We start from the raw sequence: 23,076 nt of genomic DNA on the forward strand, positions 1-23,076 counted from the left end.
GGCACGTTCCCACAGAATGAAACCGGTTGAAAGCATTTAGGGGAAAGCATTTAGGCCAGCAACACCCTTAGCTAGCATCCGAGGATCCACAATGGCGGCAACCCGGACAAATGTGGTCAACGTGGAAGAGCCGTTAGATATAACTCTCACATTTGGAGACACCAGACAACTCAGAGCAGCGAAATCTGTGTCATCACTGGGGCCCCGCCTGTACCCAGAGTGCCCACCTTGCTCACCGCCACAGAAATCACACAGTACAAACCCCTTGTCTCCCGTCACTGAGGCAGAGCCTTCAGCCAGAAGTGGGCCCTTTCCCAATACCAGAGAACTCACACGGGGAGAGCCACTAGCGTGGTATCCTGGTGGGAGAAGCTTCAGGTGGGGCTCAGGCCTAAGGCTCCTGCTACCATCTCAGAGTGTGCTTCATTCCTCACACGGGAGCGAAGGTGCAGGCACCCCTGGGACCCCCTGCATCATCGCTGTGGCTGAATGCTGAGGACATCCCATATGGAAATCCCATTCCTCACGGAGCCAACACAGGAAGGATCTGGGAGAATTCACACACAGGAAAATCCTCCCAGTCTGATGAGCAAAGGAATGGGCTCAGGTATCCCTTCTTCCCTAGCCAGCAATGACACCCTCACACCGAGGAATCACTGATCCCAACGCAATGGGGGTAATTCTTCCCTGGACACTCCCATCATAGAATCACTGGGCAAATACCTCCCAAGGAATTCCTCGGGGTCACACTGAGATACAAACTCAGACACTGCAAACACATACAGCAGGGCCCCATTCTGAGGGATGCAGAATGCGCTATTCCAGTAACCAATAGCTAGAAATCAAGCACATCTGCTCTGATCCAGCAGTACTTGCATGAAGGCCAGTCTCACCAAACAGGCGGGGTATCACAACCGTGCACACTGTCCCAAGTAAGAACGGGGGACGTTTCCTTTAATACCTCTCACAATTGACACAGGTAACGTCTCTTGCTAGCAAGTGGGGTCACAGGAAGTAACACTGCCTGGGATCCATGAGAACATCAAGTCAAGGGTGAACTCAGAATCTCAGAACACAAGGCGATCGATGGATGTTCATGAAAACAGGAACTTATCCATGTAGGTAGATTGCAAGGATGAATGGTCACAAGATTCAACAAACACATGGTTTGTGATCTACCTCTCATATGTCCTTCATTCTACTAATATTGTCCTCACGAAGTGCAAAGGATTTACAAATTAATGACACACTTAGAAATATCTCTATTTACTTCACTGATTGGAGAGTGACAGAGCTAGCGAGGGAGCAAGAACAGCCGGGGTCCGGCAGCGGAGAAGAGAAAGAAAGGTGCCCAATACAGGGCTTGATCTCCCAGGATCCAGCGATCCTGACCTCAGCCAAGGGCAGATGCTTACCCAACTGTGCCACCCAGGGGCTTGCAAATTAATTTCATCTTCTACAAGGGTGTTCTTTGGAAGACCTGTTGGGACCAGGCAGGAAAACCTCGACAGGTCAGCATCAGGCAGTGAGGCTTCCTCCCCGTCTATGAGAACGTGGGAGTCAAGGGCTTTTCTCCACCACCAAGAACAGCTACGTATCTCTGGGCCTTAGAGGGTGTACAACCACTGCAGACGTGGAAATACTCCCCAATTCAGAAGATTTTAGAACAGGAGGGGGTTCTTACACTCCCTTCCATAAAGACAAAGCCTGTCCAGGAATGCCTGCGAGGTTCTCTCAGTTAAGGGACCAACGTCTGGCTTTGGCTCAGGTTATGATGTCAGGGTTATGGGACTGAGCCCTGAGTCAGGCTATGGAAGGCATGGGGAGCCTGCTGAAGGGTCTCTCTCATCCTCTGCAACTCCCACTCGGCCCACAAAAAGAAACATAGAAATAGAGAGAGAGAGAGAAAGAGAGAGAGAGAATGTACATGACCCATGTACATCCATTTGTAAAGATGCCCGGGATTCTTTGCTCTAGATGAATGGCCCAACAAAGCAACTGTGGGCAGAACATCAATCGTCAAGAGAATGTCTATACAAGGTCAGGCTGCAATAACTCAGGATTCTGCTACCAGAGGCAACCTGGAGTTCAGAAGTTTTGTGTGGGGCAGGGACTTGCAGAACCTTCTCTATATGTGCCACTAAGTCATCTTCCCCAAGCAGGAAACTCTAAACATTCTGGTTAAGGGTATATCTCCAAGTTAATCAAAAAGAAGAGGGTATTTTTCCCTCCAGAAGAAAGACAGAAGCTGGCAAAAAAATTACCCAAGTCAAGGCCTGAACCTCAACCCTGGCAGGAGGTTCAGAACCATGACAACTTACGACTGTGGTATACATCCTCCAGGGAGATGACACAGGTCACAATGCTAATATATTTGGCATTTGAATCTGCACTGAAGAGACAGAGGCCAGACGCGTTGGATGCGGCCAACGAGGTCAAGTCACCTGAGGTTCAAAGCACCACCTGTAAAAACAGGGAGAGCATTTAGTTGAGGTCTCAGGACCCGCACTCAGGAAGACACAATGTCACACAAAACTGAAAGCATTCCCCTCCCTTCCGGCATAGAGCACATGCTCAAAGAGGCCCAAACCACAGAATCCCGAAATTTAAAGATTTAGCATTGCTGCTGGCAGACCTTCAAATGATACATGCACAGTCAACTGGCTACCAGGAGTTCCATGATATCTTTGCCAGACCGAAGCAGGAGGATGTGGGCCAGGAAATGGCCCAAAGGTTAATCACCATGTGCAACTAGTGACAGGAGTCTAAATAAAGTTTCTGCTGCTCCCAGAACCTGAACAGAAGATCTGCATAAACCCTATTTCAACTGCATTTTGCATGACCGTCCAAGGGTTGCTTACTTCTCCTTGCATCTTCATTCATCTTTGACATGCATTCTCATTCCTCTACCCTGTAACTTCAATGACATGGAACCCCCATTGGAGATATGCATATACTCTACCTCCTCAATGTCTTTTCTACTCTATGTGAGTGACTCTGTTAGTCTTGCTTCCTTACTTTCCTCACAACGCTATTTGGCTGAAATGAGCCTCTGGTCTCTCCTTTCTAAGACATGCCTCTCATGGACCCTGGAACTCAAAAAAAGAAATAAAAGAACCAACAACTAATCACCACCCAATATGAATGTAACCTATACCTTGAAGATCGAAGTTGCTTCACTCCTATCCAGAGACTATGTTACTGACCTAAAGGGCAAGCCCTCCAACAACCGGATTCTAGAGGATTCTGGGACGATTTGGGTATAGTTCTGATAGGATTTTCCCAATCCAAAAACACTGCCACCCTACAAAGTGATGTCCCCAAACCTGATTGTGAACTAAACAAATTCAGAGCTTCATGGGACCCATTGTGAAGCACAGAAATGCCTGGCAGTGGTGGCAGCATGTGCCACTCCCCATGGCTGAATGATTTCAGTTCAACAGATTTGGGATAGTTTCTTAGACACAAGGAGGCAGCCACAAGCACACATGGTTTCTTAGCATCTATTCTAACTAAGCCTGGCAGGCATAGTGACGGACCATTCCATACAGATTTTGAAACCCTGCTGTGCTGGAACTTCTCATGAGGAATCTCTAGAGTGAACTTTTAGGAGTGTGTCCAGGCCAAAGCCAAGCACAATACTACCATCAAATTTGACTGCAATACCTGTCAATTTGGGTGGATTCCTCTTCTCGATTCCTCTCCCCAAAATATCCTGAGGTTCCTATACCTACCAACAGGTAACATTCCCTACTCATCTGGCAAGGCTCCTGAGCACTGTGTCATCGAGGTATGAAGCCGCTATTGTCAAGGGGCTCCACAAAGTCACCCTTAATTCCTGAAAATTGTCTGTTCATTATCTGAGTCTACACACATTACTGTCAAATTGGACATTTCATTCAATCCCTTGGTAAAATAACCAAGGTTTCCAGCGGTGTTCTGTTAATAAGAAAAAGGCACTTGTGCTGAACTTACGCCAATAATCCCAAGTACCTTGGAAGAAAGAATTCTCCCTGAGAGTTTCTGAATGATGGAGAGTTCAGGAAGGGAGAGAAATTAAATTTTCCCATTTGTTCACACAAAAGTATTTCATCACATTTCTGTAGATCATGGATATTTTCAGATACAGCTTCCCTAAGTCTGGGAGAAGAAATATTAAAGAACCAGCAACGTTTCAAACAAGAGTCACAAAGGTAGGCTCATGTTCCTCAACTCACTCAGTCCCCCTTTACTAATGCTTGCTTGACTTGAATGCAGCTTTTCCATGAGTTCTGAAAATCCATACCCAGTTGAGTTTGAAAATTTTCACGATTGGACACTAAGACCCCACAAGACACATTACTGTGTATAGTCACAGGCATTTAATGGCAAAATAGGGATAAAAGGCCTGTGGACACACACTTAATGACATATATTTTCACCTAACATAGAAGGCAAGACATCAACATGGAAGCAGAGAGGCCACAAGACCTGCATCCTCGTTGCCAGGGCATGGCGTGTCCATGAGTTTCTGTATCTCCAAGCCAAATACGCTCATGTCTTCTGAGCTAAGGTTTCTGCTTCTAGAATTTTCTCCCAAGGAGAAAACCAGCGGGGTTGTAAAGGATTTGCAACAGTGTTTAAGGAGGCTTCCTGGATAATGATGAAGCCCTGCAGCTCACCGCTTTGCCCAAGGCCCACAAACCTGTTCAGTGCGCCCTTTTCATCCACCATGGTCAGGCAGGTATAGCCCTTTCTCCCCAGGTTGCACAGCACACCCTCTCCTGGTGTCCACCAGGCCGCTCGGCCTCTGTGTTCCATGTCCTCAATGGATCTCTTTGGAAGAAGGTAACCCGCATAGTGGTGGAAAGAGCAAATATACTCCTTCCCACACTTTCTCCCTCTTTGCACTCAACCAAGGTTTCTGCAGGGACATGCAGATGGGGTTCTTCTTTTGTGGCGCCTCCAAGAATCCCCTTGCACAACACCTGAGCCTTAGTGCTTAGCAGGCTATTTTGGTCTCTACCCCCACCGCCCACCTCAGCCACAGAGCAGCATTCCACCTGCCACCCTCCTCAGAAAGAACTCCCGCACCCTAGCTAGCTGCTCTCTGTCCAACGTCCAGATGCTGACCTAGGAATCTGAAAGGAGACTGGAAGAGGAGATACGCCCATCGCACTCAGGTGCCTGAGTGCACGCCACACTACACCTTCTACTTCAGGGTTGTGGTGATGGCAGACTTGCCACTGTGTGCTTTTTGCCCTGAGACATGCCAACCCTCCAATGCAGCACAGAGCACAGAGCCAGGCTTCAGCCCCCAGTGACCTGGCTGGGCCTGCCTGCCTCCTTCCCTCCCTGGCTCCAGTCCTTTCCTATGAGCATCTGCCTGGGCCCTGGGACTCTGGCTCTGCTCCAGTGCCCCGAGCCCTGGGTGCAGGCTGTCAACAGGCAGTTGAGGAACCACAGACTTGGGCTGGCAGGCCCTGTGCTCCCCTCAACCCAACCACTGTGGTAACCAATGTGGGCCCAGGTGCCAGATCAGACTGCAGCCCCCCGCCTTCCTGCTCAAATGCAGGGGGCTCCTTGGAAGCAAGACATGTCAGCCCCAAATACCTGCTCCCTAACCCCCTCCCCACCAGCCGAATAACCCCTAGGGACAGATGTATAGAGAAACCAGCATAATCTACACTCCAGGCAATGCATTTCACTCAGCCTCTCATGGTACTCAGGTGGGTTAGAGCAAGATTCAGCATAACAGCACAAATAACGCTTGAGTAGTGAGCAAATGTGGTTCTCCCAGAGCGGCAACATTTCCAGATACCCTGCAGCAGGCCTGGTTGTCAGCCTACCTGTGCTTCAGTAAGAGCCCTGCTCTGACATTGATGAGCAAGCCACAGACCAAGAGTACCTCTGCAGGTAAATGGGCCCAAATGCAAACTGGATCCTTTCATTTTGTTGTTTCGATTTTGTTCCAAAGTCCAGGAAGATAGCTCTGGGGCATGGATGGGGGTCTCCGTTCAAGAGCACAGGCAGTAAATGAGCCATATGTTCCCCTCAACACCACTCCTGGGACAGGCCAAGTCAAGCTACCACCCGTGTGCTACCCTGTGGCCTCAGCAGGGCCAAAGCCGAGCCTGCTCCCTGGATGTGGAGAGAACAGGGATACAGTCCCTGAGCCACACATTCTGAAGCCAGAACTCTAAGGGAACTATGCATGTGGGCTGGTGGTAGCACAGAAACTGGGCGGCACCACACTGCCCTGAAAGCCACGCAGGCTCCTGGAAGCCTCAGAGTAGGGGTCCAGTGCCTGCTCTGCATTCCAGATTGCCACTGCTCTGTCCTGACTCAGACCTAAGCTGGAACCCTTGTGTCCCTCCAAGTTCAGGTGGCATAAAAAAGGGCCTATAGTAGGGGTGGACCTGGGAAGGGAACCCCCTGAGGCAGATCCCAGGATGAGGCGGGATGGCATATCAGGGGCTCACTGAGATGGGAACCCACAGCACATTGCTGTGGGAACAGGGAGCCCAGGGTCTGTGGGGGGTGTCCACATCACTGCCTCAACAGCTGTGTCCCTGACAAATGACTGAATCTGTCTGTGCCCCATGTTTTCTATAAAACTGGGCCTCACAGCACTTTGTCCCCCAGAATTTGGTTGAGATTAACAAAGACAATGAACAATAAGCACCTCACCAGTGCTTGGAACAGAAGCGCCATCCATGAAGACACATCTCCCTAGGATTGCTTGGTAGGAAACCTGTTTTGGAACCCCTGGCTCAGCTGATCATGTGGTCTTGAACATCAGAGAAAAAATACCAGGCCTAAGGGAGCCTCCCTTCAACATGGTGACTCAGAGCCACCCTGATCCAGTTACACAACCTCCTCTTCAGGGACATTCCTGCCTATCTGGTAAATATTGGGCTATGCAGATGCACTACCCTGCAAGCCCTGTCCCAGGAAGCCTTGGGCCCAGCTGTCTTCCCACATCACCAGGACAATGGACCTGGGCCTCTGGCCTTACCTCGCTTCTCAGTGGTGATGATGGTGGCCTCTAGGGGCTTCCGCAGCCCTGCCTCATCTTGATCATCAGCCTGAAGATGTACGCTGACTCTGGGTCCAGCTCAGTGGCCATGAATTGCCTCACCATAGCTCCCATCTCCACTGTGGTGAAAGTGCTGGAGTTGCTGATGGCCAGGCAGTAGGCGGTCTGATAACCTATGGGTGGGACAGGAGGGCCACACATCAGTCTCATCACCCTGCTCAGATCCCACCTTCCAGCCACCACCACTCTGCCGTGTTTCCACCACGTCCTTCCTCCTCTGCCAGGATCTGAGAGGAATGGCACAGCCGCAGTGGAAGATGGAGCCTCTGAGTGCTGAGCCCCCATGACTCTCATTCCCCTTCATCCATCCCACCACCAAGATATGGAAATAGTTTCATCTTTAGTGATTCAATACTTACATAAAACACCAGTACTCATCATATCAGCCATTAAAAACCTCCCAAAAAACAAAGTTCCAGAACCAGATGCCTTTCATGGTAAATTCTACCATTCAGGGAAGGATTTATACCAGTGTTTTGCCTGCTTTTCCAAAAAACAGAAGAGAAAGCTTCTAAACCCACTTGCTGAGACCAACATGACCCTGATACAAAAATAAATGAGGACACCCCAAGAAAAGAATCTTACAGTCCAATATCCCTGATAACTATAGATGCAAAAATGTTCAACAAAATACTAAAAACCCAAGTTCACCAATATGCTGAGATGATCATATACTATGATCAAGTGGGATCTTGCAGGAATGCAACAATGGTTTACAGGTGCAAATCGATCAAAGTGATATAGCACATTAACAAAATAAAGAATAAAAATGATGTGATCATCTTGAGAAGCAGGGAAGCAATTGACAAACTTTAATATCCATTTGCAATCAAAATTCTCAACAGAGCACATAGACCAGGAACATACCTCAACACCAAAAGGGCCATATATGGGCCACCTGGGTGGCTCAGTGGGTTAAAGCCTCTGCCTTAAGCTCAGGTCATTATCCCAGGGTCCTGGGATCAAGCCCCGCATCGGGCTCTCTGCTCAGTGGGGAGCCTGCTTCCCCCTCTCTCTGCCTCTCTGCCTACTTGTGATCTCTCTCTCTCTCTAATAAATAAATAAAATCTTTAAAAAAAAAAAAAGGCCATATGTGACAACCACACAGATAACCACACAGACACTGAAAAGTTTTAGCTCTTACTATTTCCTCTAAGACCGCCGAAGTTAGAAACACTGCCACTCTTTCCTTGCCACTTTTACTGAACACAATAATTAAAAATCCAAGGCAGAACAATTATGCAAGAAGATAATCAGAAGGCATCAAAACTGGAAAAAAAGAAGTAAAATGGTCACTATTTGCAGATGATACAGAATAGAAGGAAAACCTCAAAGAAGCCAGTGAAAAATTGTTCAAACTATGACTAAATTCAGTAAAGGGACAGTTTACAATATCACTACCCCAAAACCTGCTGCATTTCTATACACTAATAACGAATCATCAGAAAATAAATTAGGAAGAAGCTGCATCAAAAAGAATAAAATAACCAGGAATACACTTCACCAAGAGGTAAAATCTTGTATAATGAAAACTACAAGACAGTAAGGAAAGAAACTGAAGGCAACACACATAAACCAAAACATATCACATATTCATGGGTGAGAAGAAATAATAGTAGTAAAATGTCCATACTTCCCTAACCCATCTATGTTGTAATTCCTATCAAAATTCTAAGGACATTTTTCACAGAAAGAGAACAAAAGGATCTAAAAATTTGTATGATGCCACAAAAAACTCTGAATACCAGAGCAATCTAGAGAAAGAAGAACCACACTAAAGGCATTGCGCTTGCTCATTTCAGACTAATGACAAAGTTTGAGAATCAAAATAATCTGGCATTGTCATAAAAACAGACACACACATCACCAGAAGACAGGAGAGAACCCAGAAATAAACACACACATCTATCGTCTGGGACCTTTATGACAAAAGAGCCAAGAATAAACAAGGGGGAAGAAACAGTCTCTGTCATCAGTGGTGCTGGGAACACTGGAGAGCCACATGCAAAACAACAAAACTGCACCATTCTCTTATACCATACCCAAAATTTAACTCAAAATGGGTCAAATACTTGAATATAAGTCCTGGAACTATAAAACTTGTGGCAGAAAACACAGTGTTTGGAAAGGTCCTTAACATAGGTCTTGGTAGTGGTGCTTTTAAGCTGATACCAAAGTAAAAACAAACAAAGAAGCAAAGTGTGGGCCTACATCAAACTATAAAACATCCAAACAACAAAGGAAACCATCAACAAAATAAAATGGTAACCTAAGGTAAAATATTTGTAAATTATATATCCAGTAAGTGGTTAATGTTTAAAATATAATGAACTCATGAAACTCAACAGCAAAACAAAACAAAACACACAAAAGAACCAAAAACTCCACAAGTAACCTAATGTAACAGCAGCAGATCCAAATAGACATTTTCCTGAAGAAGAAATACAGATGGTCTACACGAACACGAAAAGATGCTTAACATCATTAATCATCAGGGAAATGCAAATCAAACCAGAATGAGGTACAACTTCACACCTGGCAGAAGTGTCATTATCAAAAACACAAGAAATAGCAAGTTTTGGTGAGGATGTGGAGTAGAGGAAAACTCTAGTGCACCATGACTAGGAGTATAAAAGGGTGTGGCCACTATGGAAAACAGTACATAAGTTCCTCCAAAAAATGAGAAACAGAACTACCAAAGGAGCCAGCAATTCCTTTTCTGAGTATTTATCTGAAGGAAATAAAAACACTAACTCACAAAGGTAGATTCACTCCTGTGTACATTGTGGGATTATTTAGAACAGTGAAAATAAAGAAACAACCTAAATGCCATCAGTGGATGAACGAATAAGGAAACTGTGGTCCATAAACAGTGGAATTCTACTCAGCCATAATAAAGGATGAAATCTTTCGATTTACAACATGGTGGCCCTTTAGGTCATTATCCTAAGAAAAACAGGCCAGACAAAGACAAATACTAGAAATCACATGTAGAACCTTAAACAAAACAAAAACAAAAATATGAGCTCACAGACAGAACAGATGGAGGGTGGCAGAAGTTTGGGGTTGGAGGTGGGAGAAATGGGTGAAGGGGTCAAAAGGAAAAAGAAAACAAGCCCAAATATAGCATCTTTTTTTTTTCAATTAAGTAATCTGTACCCCCAACATGGCTTAAACTCATAACTTGGAGACCAAGAGCCAGACACTCCACCGACCCAGGCAGCCAGGGTCCTGGAATTGTAGCACCTTCTGATACTCAATGTATGGAGAAAGGGGAAACTAATTTAATCTATGGTATTTTGAGGACTAGTATGTTTTGGTAAATGTAAGAAGTAAAGAACACATTCTTCAGGGTCACACACTCAGGACTATATCTAGTTCTAACATTTATCATGACACTGAGCAAGTAACTTACCTTTTTAATGTAATTATTTATTTGAGAGTCAGAGGGGCATAAGCAGGGGGGACATAAGCAGGGGGAGGGACAGAGGGAGAGGGAGAAGACGACTCCCCACTGAGCAGGGAGCCTGACCTGGGGTTCGATCCCAGGAACCTGGGATTATGTCCTGAGCCAAAGGCAGAAGCTTCAATGACTGAACCACCCCACTGCCCCTACTTAACCTCTTTTCTGCCTGTTTTCCCACCTCTGAGGATATTATGAGTATTTGCTTTTAGAATAGCTTCTATTTAAATTTAAGAATAGTTTTTAGAATTGAGTGAAATAGAGATCACTTAGAATAGTACCTATGAGAGTAAGCCCTCAAAAAATGTTGTAAAAAATCTTATTCTGGGGGTACCTGGGTGGCACAGTCAGTTAAGCAGCTGAATCTTGATTTTGGCTCAAATCAAGAACCCAAGCTCCTGGGAGAGAGCACCTCACAAAGCTCCACACTCAGCGGGGATGCTGCTGGAGGATACCCTCCCTCTGACCCTCCCTTCTCTAGCGTATGCTTGTGCACTCTCTGTCTCTACAATAAATAAGTATGTCTTTAAAAACCTTATCCTGGGGGCGCCTGGGTGGCTCAGTGGGTTGGGCCGCTGCCTTCGGCTCGGGTCATGATCTCAGGGTGCTGGGATCGAGTCCCGCATCGGGCTCTCTACTCAGCAGGGAGCCTGCTTCCTCCTCTCTCTCTCTGTCTGCCTCTCTGCCTACTTGTGATCTCTCTCTGTCAAATGAATAAATAAAATCTTTAAAAAAAATTAAAAAAAAATAAAAACCTTATCCTGAACATTTGGTGGTTGCACAATCATTTTCATAATTGGGCAGTATCTCCTAGTTTATAAAGCACTTTTATACACATTCTCGTATTGGAGTCAGGATATGGTCATGGGAGAAGAATTTATTGTGTTTATTTACAGAGGAAAAAAAAAAAAAAAAAGAAAACCAGACTTAGAACAGGGGTGTGCTTTGTTCATGGCTGCAAAGCTAACAGATGATCTTCTGATTTTCAGTCCAACGGAGGAGAAAAAGAAAAAATCCAAACACTGTAACAAGAGCCAATGAAGTGCACTTCAACTGATAATGGAATTAATGCTGTAAAACGATGCAACATTTATAAATATTTACCCACCCAGCAGTGCAGCTACTAAATATGTAGAGCATATATGAACAAAACTAAGAAAAGCAATCAGCACCAATACCACACTTTAATACCTCACACTTCTCTCAATGATCCCCCATCCAGACAGAAGATCACAACAGAAACATCAGCCTCAGACAACCTGTTACTTAGATGGACTTGACAGATACACACAGAACCCTCCATCCAAAAGCAGCAAATGGAATATACTCCTCTCAAGTGTCCCTAGAATGTTCTCAACCTTAGGTCATATGTAAGGCCACAAGACAAGTCAATAAATTCCAGAAGCCTAGAAATTTCCCAAATGAGGACTGAAATCAAATCAACCATCTTTTCCAACCACAGTGGTATAGAACTAGAAATCAATTCCAAGAAGAAAACTGGAAATTCATAAACACAGAGACTAAAAAACATGCTACTGAACAACCAGTTGGGTTCATGGGCAAACCAAAATAGGAACACAGAAATACTTTGAGGTAAATGAAAAAATAATACAATGAAACAAAACTCACAGAATGCAGTAAAACAGGTTCTAAAATGGGGCACCCGATTAGGTGATTAGTCTAATCCATTAGTCGGTGGAGCTCTGTGACTCTTGATCTTGTGGTTTTGAGGTTCAACCCCACACTGGGCATAGAGCTCACTTTATTTTTTTGAAGATGTCATTTATTGATTTGACACAGAGCGGGAGAGAGAGACAGACAGACTGAGCAAAGTGGAAGGAGCAGCAGGCAGTAGAAGAGGGAGAAAGGGGCTCCCCGTGCTGACCAGGGAGCTCATGCAGGGCTCAATTCCAGGACCCTAAATTCATGCCTTGAGCCAAAGGCCAACACCTAACAGACCAAGCCACACAGGCAGCCCTTAGAGCCAAATTAAAAAAAAAAAAAAAGTTGTTCTAAGAAGGAAGTTTATAGTGATACAGGCCTAACACAAGAAACAAGAAACATCTCAAATAAGCAACCTAACTTGATACCTCAAGGAAACAGAAAAGAACAAATAAAGTCCAAAGTTAATAGAAGGAACATATCAGAACTTAAATAAATGAAATACAGACTAAAAAGACAACAGAAAGATATATATTAAAAAAAAAAAAAAAAAAAACAAGAAGAACAATAACAGATCAACAAAGAGCTGGTTCTTTGAAAAGAACAAAGCCGACAGAGTCTCAGCCAGACTCTGAAAGAGATGTTCCCTGAAACCACTGACATGCGAAGGCTCATAAGAATGTACTATGAACAATTACAGCCCAACAAGCTGGATAATCCAAAAGAAAAGGATACATTTCCAGAAACATACAACCTGCCAAGATTGAATCCTAAAGAAACAGAAATCTGAACAGACCAATGAGCAGTAGAGAGATTAAATAAGAAATCAAAAACTTCCAACAAGCAAAAGTCCAGGACCCCATGGTTTCACCAGTGAATTCTACAAATCATCCACAGACAAAAATGAATACCAATCCTTCTCCAACTCTGCCAGAAAAACAAGAGGAAGGAATGATCCCCACCTCATTTTAGGAGGCCAGCATGGCCCTTATTGAAACCTCCCAAGGTGCCCAAGAAAATTACAGACTAGTATCTGTGATGAACGTAAACATAAAAATCCTTACCCAAATATCTGCAAACCAAATTCTACAATACAGGAAGAGGTATGATCCAGTAAGATTTATTTCAGGGATGCAACGGCGGTTCAACATCCACAAATCAAACTAATGTGCCACATTCACACAACGAAGGATCAACATCATAGGACCATCTCAACAGATGCAGAAAAAGCATTTGATAGCGCTGCTACCAAATCACTGCCCCCCCCTCACCTGTGCTTCTGCCGCTTGGCTGGTCCCCACACCCTGTAACCACTGGCCACCCCACTATGCCATCCCCCACTGCCACCCTGCTGCACCCCACACACCCACCGCTGTCCCTTCCACCCCCCATTCCTGACAGGCCGCTGCCACCAGTGCTGCCACCCTCCACCCTGCTACTCCTCATCAGTGCCTCTTTGTTCCACAATGGCTAACCCTCACCACAGCTGCTCTGCTGCCCTGCCGTTGCAACTGATGCCTTGCTGTGCCACCCCCAGTGTCCTTACTGCTCCCCTGTGCACCCCCCAGGACTCTGCCACCCTGCTGCGCCACCCTCCAGTGCTTCTACTGCCCGGGTGCCTGTTTCCAACAGCACCACCACTGTTACCGTGGTCACCCTGCTCCTGCCCATCTCCACTGCCCCATCCAGCCCCCAAGCCATGTTGTGCCATTGCCATGTAGCCGCTGCGTCACTGGTCCCTCCAACCACATCCAGGCCAGTCCCTCCCCGCTTCACCTCCCTGCTTTGCCTCCCCATCTGCTGCCATCTCAAGTCACTGCCTTCCTCAAATCACTGCTGCCTCACTGCCCACCCCCCACCATTTCTTCACTGCATACTGTCCCCTTGTTACTGCGGCTGTGCAGAGCCCCTGCCCTGCCCACACAGCTATTAACCTGATGCTCTTGCCCTGCTGGTCCCACCAAACACCCCGAACTCCTCCCACCTGTCGGCCCCCCACCCCTGCTCCAGTGCCTCCATATTCCCTCCCCGTTGACCTGCTGCTGCCGCCCTATGCATCCCTGCCTTCTCCCAATGCTGCTACTGCCTGGGTGCCCCTGCCTCGTGACCCTGCCGTTGGCAGCACACCCCTCATACTGTCCACCTTACTACTGCTGCTGCAGCTAAGCTGCTGCCCTGTGCTTGAGGCCACTGCTGACCTTCACTTTCCAGCCCCACTGACATGCACTGAGGCCCTACCCTGCCCTTCGTGCCCTACCTGTGCAGTTGCTGTGCTGCTACCTCCCAGCTGGTTCTGTCTCCCCTTCTCCGCATGCCACCACCAACTGCCTGCCACCCCACATGCACCCGTGCAGCCCTGCTGTCCCACCCCGCCCACCACCATGCTCAGTTCTGTCCTGATGCCCCACCACATTGCTGATACCACCCCCATCTGCTCTCCCCACACCCCCACTACCAATCCCCTGCCCCTCACTGTCACTTCCCCCTACTGCTACCCTGCTTCTGCTCTGCTGCCATCTTGGGTCCCACTCTTGCCCTATATCCTGCTGCGTCCCTGTGTCCTACAACTGCTGGTCTTCGTAGCCCAGCCTTATGCAGCCCTGCCCTGTTGACTTGCATGACTGCCCCACCTGCCACACTACCCCCTGCTGTTCCTGCCCACCCCTCCCTGCAGCTACAACCTAGATGCTACCCTTGTCCCCCACTCTGGAGACTTCCCGATTCCTTACCCCTGTTGCCATGCTGCTGCCACCCCATGAGTCCTACTCCACCTTCCCCGCACTGGTACCACCAGGCTGCCCCCACAACATGAGCCGCTCCCACCACGCTGCACCACCGTCCACAGCGCCCCCACTTACAACCACTATTGCCTCTCCGCTGCTACCCTGGGTCCACGCTGCTGCTGCTAACAGGGGTCCCGCCCTGTAGACATGCACCAAGCCCAGCAAAGCCAGGCCCTTGCTTCTCTGCCTGATCCACCACACCATGACATTGATACCCCGCTCATATCCTGCTAGTCCTGCCCACCCCCAAGGACACTACGGCCTAGCTACTCCCCTCCCCCCACTCCGATGCCTCCTGGCTGCCAAGCGTGCGTCTGCCCAACACATCCACCACCCCCGTGTGGCTACCAGCTTGCTGCCCCCCAAAAATGCACCCCTGCCACCCAGCTGTGCCCCCCCACAGGCCCCCACACTGCCGGGCGGCCTCTGTCCTGTGCCACGGCCTCTGCTGCGCTTTGCTTCCCCGCCTTGTTGGCAAGCACTATGAGCAGGCCCAGCAAGCCAGCCAAGCTGTCTCTGTGCTGCTGCCTCAGGGCTGGTCCCACCCTCCCTATGCTGCCCTGCCGCCTCTACTCCACCCAACCCCTTCAGGTGCCACACTGCTGACCCCCTCAGATGGCACACAGCTCCCGACCCATGGCCGCTACTCCTCCTTGCCCCTCTACTGACTGGTTGCCCCCTCCCCCGACTCTGGTAACCCCAGCTCTCTCCCCCACTGGTCCCGCCCCCATACCTGAGCGTTTTCACCTCTCTGACACCTCCTGGCACCCTTGCAGCCCTGCTACCCTGCCCAACACGCCAAAACTCTGGCCTCCCGATGATACCAGGCTGGTCCCTCCCCTCCACCCACCACCACCGCCTAGCTGCTTCCCTCACCCCTGTCTCCGTGGTCTCCCCACTACCAGCCACATTACTGTGCTACTAGCACCCTATCCACCACCTCCCCGTGCTTCCACCACAATGCAACCGCCCACATACACCCCTGTCCCCCTTACCTCAGCTGCTGCCACTCCACTGCGGCCCTGTGCCCCAGACCTCTGCAGCGCTTCACCTCCCCGCCCCCTTGACGCGCACGATGGGACCGCCCACGACCCCCTCCTAACTGTTGCTGCCCTGCTGCCTGGGGCTGCTCGCACCCTCCCACCCCCTCACCCCCTCACCCCCTCTGCTGCCGCCTAGATTCCGACCATCCCCCACAGGTGCCACGCAGCTCCCACCCCTCCCTGTACGACTACTGCCTGACCCCTTCCCCGCCTCTGGTGACCCCTGCTCCCTCCTCCGTGATCCCGTCCCCCTACCTCAGTGTTCTCTCCCGGCTGCAAACCCCTCAGGCCCATGCAGCCCGGCCCACCACGCCCTGACGTTGACGACCCGCTAATGCCCTGCTTGTCCCGCCCCCAACGCCCCACTACTGCCTGGCGGCTTCCCCTCCCCCCTGCTCCGTTGCCTCCCCACTGCCAGGCATGTTACCGCTACTTCTGCTCGGAATATCCGCCCCCCTCCCCGCCCCTCCTCCACATTGCTACAGCCACATGCACCCTGCCACCCTGCTGTGTCCCTCACCCTGCCCCGCTTACCTCAGCTGCCGCAGATCCACTGCAGCCCTGTGCCTCAGGCCTCTGCGGCGCTTCGCTGCCCTGCCCCCTTGGCTTGCACGATGGTCCCGCCCACCACGCCCGCCCCCCGCTGTTGCTGCACTGCTGCCTGGGGCTCCTCCCATCCCCATGGAAGCAAACGAATGTTACAAATTAAGGCTACTTTTTGTTGTTGTTCTGAACAGTCAACAGATAACCATTTTCTATCACACCGCTCTTCATAATAGTGAATTCTATACAATTCTGTTATTAAAATGGCTAAAAGTATAAAATTATGTTTTTAATGTCATATAAGTGGATTTCAGAGTGAGATATGGAAAAGTCAAAAAAATAACAATCCTTGAAAGAACGTGATGAAAATGGAAGAATTATTATTTTCTACCAGAGGATTTTCTCATAAGTAGAGGAAGAATTTTGATATATAAGGCATATGGAATGAGCCGTTGTAGTAAATTTTGTATTGTATGCATGTAAATTGACACAAAATAAATAGAAGTAACATGCCATGAATAGATAAATTCTGTTCCAGGAACAAACAGGCATTCCTGTTCCAAAACAATAAATAAACCTACTCTTATTCATCAATTGGTGAAATATGAAAATAACAATTATTTCAATAGATGAAGATAAAGCAATTGATTAAAAGTGTTAGTAATTAGATACAATGGATAATGGCATATGCAAGCTACATATAGAAAAACTCAATAATTTCTTTTACATATGTATGTAACAAATGAGTTACAAAATGTAATCATTACATATGACCAACAAAAATGCTTGATTTTATAAATATAAACATAAACCTGAAATATGCTGCAAATATTAACCAGATAACATACTGTGAGAGATTTTTATTTACTCCTCAGAATGTTCTCTATATTTAAAATTTCTCTACAGTGAAACATCAAGACTACGTAGATTATGAAAAGGAACATAGAGACCAGATCTCATTCATAACAGCAACAAAAACTTAAAATATCCAAGAGTAGCTTTATTTTTTAAAAGATTTGTTTATTTTAGAAAGAAAGAGTGTGTGTGTGTGTGTGTGTGAGAGAGAGAGAGAGAGAGAGAGAGAGAAAGGGGGAATGGGCAGAGGCAGAGAATTTTCAAGCAGACTCCCTGCTGGCCACAGAGCCCAATTCTGGGCTGGATCCCAGGGATGAAAAGATCATGAACTGAGATGAAACTCAACAACCGAGTCACCCAGATGCCCCTTCAAGAATGACTTTAAATGAGAAGAAATTAAAATTAGATCCATCTTAAATATGTAAGAATAAAAAGGAAGAGTAGGAGAAGGAAGAGAAAGAACAAAGACAAGAGCAGAAGAGTAATCAAGGAGTAGTATGAATTTTACTAAAGCTGGCATGGGACAAAACTAGAAAGAAAGAAATAACTTCATTAGTAGTATCTTTGTGGTATAACCAAATGTAGTTTGTTTTTTATTCTATATGCTTGAAAAAATATCTTCCTGTTTTTTATTTCATTTTTAACTTTAATATTTAACATTCAAAGAAATATTTTGGGACTTCAGGCAGGAATTTTCCTCAACCACACTGCATCCCCAAAGTTTTTCTATATGGTTGATCCCCCACCATATCTTAGGTCTTGGAGATGATCATTATTTTCTCTAACATGAACCAGTAATAATAGACATTCCTGCATCATGTTTGTTTCTTTTATTGTCCTTACCACAATAAGTCCTTATTAACTTAGTTATGTACATGTTAAATGTCTCTTGATCTCTCACTTTAACTCCAAAAGGGCAGTCAGCTTTTGTTTTCTTCACCAATATATAATCAATTGCCTAGCCAATACACATTAGGTAGGAACTCAATAAACACGTTTGGATGAATAAACAATGTAAATGAGGAAAGTGAAATTGTAACAGAGTTTGAAATTTAACTGAAAATCAATCCCAGGACCCTGAGATCACGACCTGAGGTAAAATCAAGAGTTGGATGCTTAACCAACTGAGCTACACAGGCACCCCACAAACCATATATTAAAAACAAATACAGGGGTACCTGGTTGGCTCAGTGGGTTAAAGCTATATTTTATCTAGTTATTTTTTTCTGGAATCACAAATTTAATCACCCATTGAACATATGCACATATAATCTCCTTGGTGCTGTCTAGCATCTTGGTTTAATGTTTAAAAAAATGCGAAAAAATAGCTATTTGTTTGCAGGTTATAGTTAGTTACAGGTACAAATCCATTGATGAAACTCTGTGCTCACTATTGCTTCCTGTATGTCTTATTTTTTCCTTTGGTCGTGCTTTTCTTCCTGCTTAAGTACATCCTTTAATAATTCTCATAGTGATGGTATGTAAATAATAATTATCCTTTAGCCTTTGGATGACTGAAAATTTATTCTTTTTCTCACAAAGGATGGCATTCATTCTGGATGAATATAAGGCATGTGTAGTGAAAGTTTTCTTATAATAAGAATGTGCTGATGACAAAATAAATGAATGGGTGAGCCCATGGTGGGGCACCAAGGCAGGGTCATCCAAGAAGCCTGATACGATAACATATGGTTTCCAGAAATGCATGTTGCTTCACTCTCTAATAAACTGTTTCAAATGAGAATTTGCAAGGCAAGAAATGTTGGAAAAAAGTTTCATGGTAAGACCAAAGAAGTCTGAATGAAGTATTATTTAATACGAGTTGAACTGAGCAACTGTTTCTTGATAAATGGTCCGGAAGTCATGGGTCCTAATACTTGACCCAGCTAAAGGTTAGGAAATAGCACATTACGACTGGAGAGGAACAGAGAACAGCATCTGATTTCAGCTGTCACAATTATATGGGGGCATTGAGAAATACATCACAAGGCAGCCTTCTTTATTAAGGAGCCTGCAAGTTAATAGGCATTGCTAAGGCAACAAAGAGAAACTCTAAGCCAGAAGGATAGATTTGGACACTGAAAAGAAAGGGAAGTATAAAAAATGGTATAAAAACTCATTTTTGCATACGTTATCTATTTTAGTTTGACCCCAGAGTAAATTTATCAGAACATTTGGAAAAAAACTCACATTAGGCCAGGTACACTACACTGCTACTTAGGAATAAAAGCTTTGTATGAGAGAGCAAGGTTGTTCAAGTTATGGAGGCATTTTTTTTTTCCTAGTTAGATGTTAGCAATGTTGGTGGTCACCATCTCAACCCACTTCATAGATCACAATGCTTCTCAATCACAGCCACATGTTTCCTACTACTCTTAAATTTTTGCCACCTTTATTCATTCATTGATTTTGATATAACAGTACATGCTAAGTCTGGGCATTGTCTTCTGCCAGAAATTCCTTTTAAAATGCCCATTCCAGTGACCTGGTAATAGTTTGAATGGTTTTCCAATGGTATGTGAAGTATTCTCGTGACTAAATATCAAGGAGAATGACATGACTACTTTTTGCTGTTGTGTAGAATTTATTTGTTCTGTGACTGAACGACTTTAAGTTGAGTAAGAAAAGGGTGACTGGGGAAAATGTTAGCTCAGCTCTTAGTTGTAGAAACAAAATTATTATCTTGTCCCCAAAGAGGTACTGCATGACCCCTAAAATAAGATGAGGCAAATCTAAGGTTGACAGAATTATCAGCTTCTCCCAAACTCAATCTCTACTTACTTAGGAGTAAAGTAATTTGCTTAAGGCATACTGCAGTGAGATTTTTTAAAAATTTAATTAATTAATTAATTAATTTTTAAATATTTTATTTATTTGAGAGAGTGAGAGAGAGAGAACACAAGCAGGGGCTAGGGGCAGAGGGAGAGGCAGACTCCCTGCGGACCTGGGTGCTCAACATGAGACTTGATCCCAGGACCCTGAGATCATGACCTGAGTCAAAGGTACACACTTAATCAACTGAGCCACCCAGGTGCTCCTTGAGTGAAAATTTTTTAAAAGAATAGAGTTATTTTTAAATAAAAATATATTTTATTATTAAAAATTATTATATGATCTCCCTGATATGAGGAAGTGGTGATGCAACATGGGGGATTAAGTGGGTAGAAGAAGAATCAATGAAACAAGATGGAATTGGGAGGGAGACAAACCATAAGTGACTCTTAATCACACAAAACAAACTGCGGGTTGCTGGGGGGAGGGGGTTTGGGAGAGGGGGGTGGGGTTATGGACATTGGGGAGGGTATGTGCTTTGGTGAGTGCTGTGAAGTGTGTAAACCTGGTGATTCACAGACCTGTACCCCTGGAGATAAAAATATATGTTTATTAAAAATTAAAAATTAAAAAAAATTATTATATTAAAATAATTTTAAATCTTTTAAGAAAAGGATTTTATTTATTTATTTGGCAAAAAGAGAGAGAGAGAGCGCACAAGGAGGGGAGAGTGGAAGAGGGAGAAGCAGGCTCCCTGCTGAACAGGGACATCCCCCCACTCTGATGCACGGCTCAATTCCAGGACTTTGCGATCATGACCTGAGCTGAAGGCACACCCTTAACCAACTGATCCACCCAGGGGTCCCAAAATGAATTGGGTTATTAAAATTATCTTCCAAAGCCCTTTCTAAGTCTAGGACAGAGAAGAGAATGTTGTCAATTAGAATCTTAACTGATTTTGTGATAACTTTTACACTTACGTTAAATAGCCTAATTTATATCTTTTCATTTTATGTATATATTTTAGCACAAATAACCATTACACATCATGTACCAATAAATATTTTACAAGATTTGGAATACACATCTTACTTGCTATTATAAAATATTTTAGTTATTCTCTCTTTTATGAAACACTATTGGCTATGTCACTATTGGTTATATCTGAAGTTGACTCTTTGATTTGGAATGGAACTCCTCATTAGTACAGTACATTTATAGAAAATATCCAATGGCCCATTTTTCCATAAACTAGATGGCATTGTGTCCAATGATGAGATCTAGCAAAAGGCAAAGCTTGGTTCTACTGGGGAACCAATAGAAAACAGAATTCAACAAATACTTATTAAATTTTTACTATGTAAAGACATTTCCATGGATCTGACAAAGGTACAGAAAAGAACAAGAAACTGAAAACCTGGTAGAACAGATGTGTACTCAAACACTCAGACTATGGTAAACACCATAGAAGACCTAAGGGAAAAGTGTCAGGTCATCACAGGAAGTCTTACAAATTGTTTAATGATTACAACATCAACAGTAACCTAGTGCTAAGTGTAGATACTGGAAACTCTGCAGAGTTGCATACAGTTCGATGAAAGGAGAGGTAGGGAAGAACCACTCAAATTCCGTGCAAAGACATTCATAAATGAGGATCTAGTACAGAGAACCCAAGTTATTAAAGGACTGATGTGGTGCTTGTAAAATCAAATTAATTTAAAAGGTGCTCTAAATAAAACTAAGTTTCTGAAATTTTTAAAAAATCATTTATATTTGTGTTGCAAAAGTCAAAATCAATATGATTGAGTCACTTTATTTTATAATTGCCAGAAAATCATGCCCAAAACTTGATCAATAATTGCTCTTTGTACTTTCCAAGAATTAGGACATAATTCCATTTATAACCTAAATTTTATTAATTATAATGAAAATAAACTTATGTTTATAACATAATTTTCAGTTACATTTTTTAAGTTAAAGTCCCTAATCAACCCTCTTTTTCTTGTCTAGAATAAAATGTGGGTCCCATTCCCCATTTGAAGTGGATTTCCTTTGATGGGACTTATCCTCTACTGTCCATCATCCCTGGTTTAAAAGAAAGAAAAAGCATTAGGAAAAGATTCAGAAATGGGACAGTGTAGACATGTCAAGAGAAAAAAAAATATATTAATTTGATTTGAAAGATCAGTTGAAATTAGATAAAAAGGGGACACAGACGGGTCAATTTTAGTTGGTGGGCACCAGGGAGACCTCAAAGCTTATTTGGATGGGACACTGAAATGACCCGTGGTGCCCTTAAGAAGAGGACTTTGGTTTCGGTTACCAGGCTGGGTTTAAGTAGAAACGAGGAACAGGAAGAGCCCTTATAAAAGCACAGGCAAGAGGTCAATGAGGCATGGGGTCACGACAGAGAGAATAACCAACCAGTGGGATGAAAGGGAGGAACAGGTGTGGGGTGGAAAGCAGATGCCAAAATTTGCTTGGCATGAGTTGAACTCCACAGGCAGCTCCAGCCCTGGATCTAAATCTAACATAACATAATAAAAAATAAAAAAATAATAATTAAAAATAAAAAGGAAATAAAGAAATCACAAAGGAGAAATCAGGGCTAAAAATAAAAGGATCTGGGGTCTTCTGCACAGGAAATCCTGGGGGTAAATGAGATTGTTGACAGAGAGAGAACAGAAAAAGAAGAGAGTTCAAGGCAAAGCCTTGAGTACTGGCTGTATTTTAGGAGGAAGGGGGAAGAGTCACTTAGGAAGGAGAGAGAGCATGATTGCAGTTAGAAAGAAAGCAAGGAGAGTTGAGGTGCTTAATAGCCAGGGGAAGAGGCGCCTCAGAAGGAGACTCTGAAGGAAGGAGGGTGAAGACTGAGAA

The 23,076-nt window shown here is 45.0% G+C and overlaps 1 protein-coding gene across 1 annotated transcript in view; it reads right to left on the bottom strand.

Annotated features, from left to right (window-relative positions):
- Positions 1–2,332: 2,332 nt before the first annotated feature.
- Positions 2,333–23,076, bottom strand: part of LOC132016389 (renalase-like) — a 50,874-nt gene continuing 30,130 nt past the window's right edge. The window contains exons 4-5 of the mRNA XM_059397632.1: positions 6,998–7,191; positions 2,333–2,463 (exon numbers count right to left, since the gene is read on the bottom strand). Of these exons, the coding sequence (XP_059253615.1) occupies positions 7,028–7,191 (164 nt within the window). The 3' untranslated portion in view covers positions 2,333–2,463; positions 6,998–7,027. The remainder of the gene's footprint in view (positions 2,464–6,997; positions 7,192–23,076) is intronic.

The sequence above is a fragment of the Mustela nigripes genome, chromosome 4 (genome assembly GCF_022355385.1).
Source record: "Mustela nigripes isolate SB6536 chromosome 4, MUSNIG.SB6536, whole genome shotgun sequence".
NCBI lineage: Eukaryota > Metazoa > Chordata > Mammalia > Carnivora > Mustelidae > Mustela > Mustela nigripes.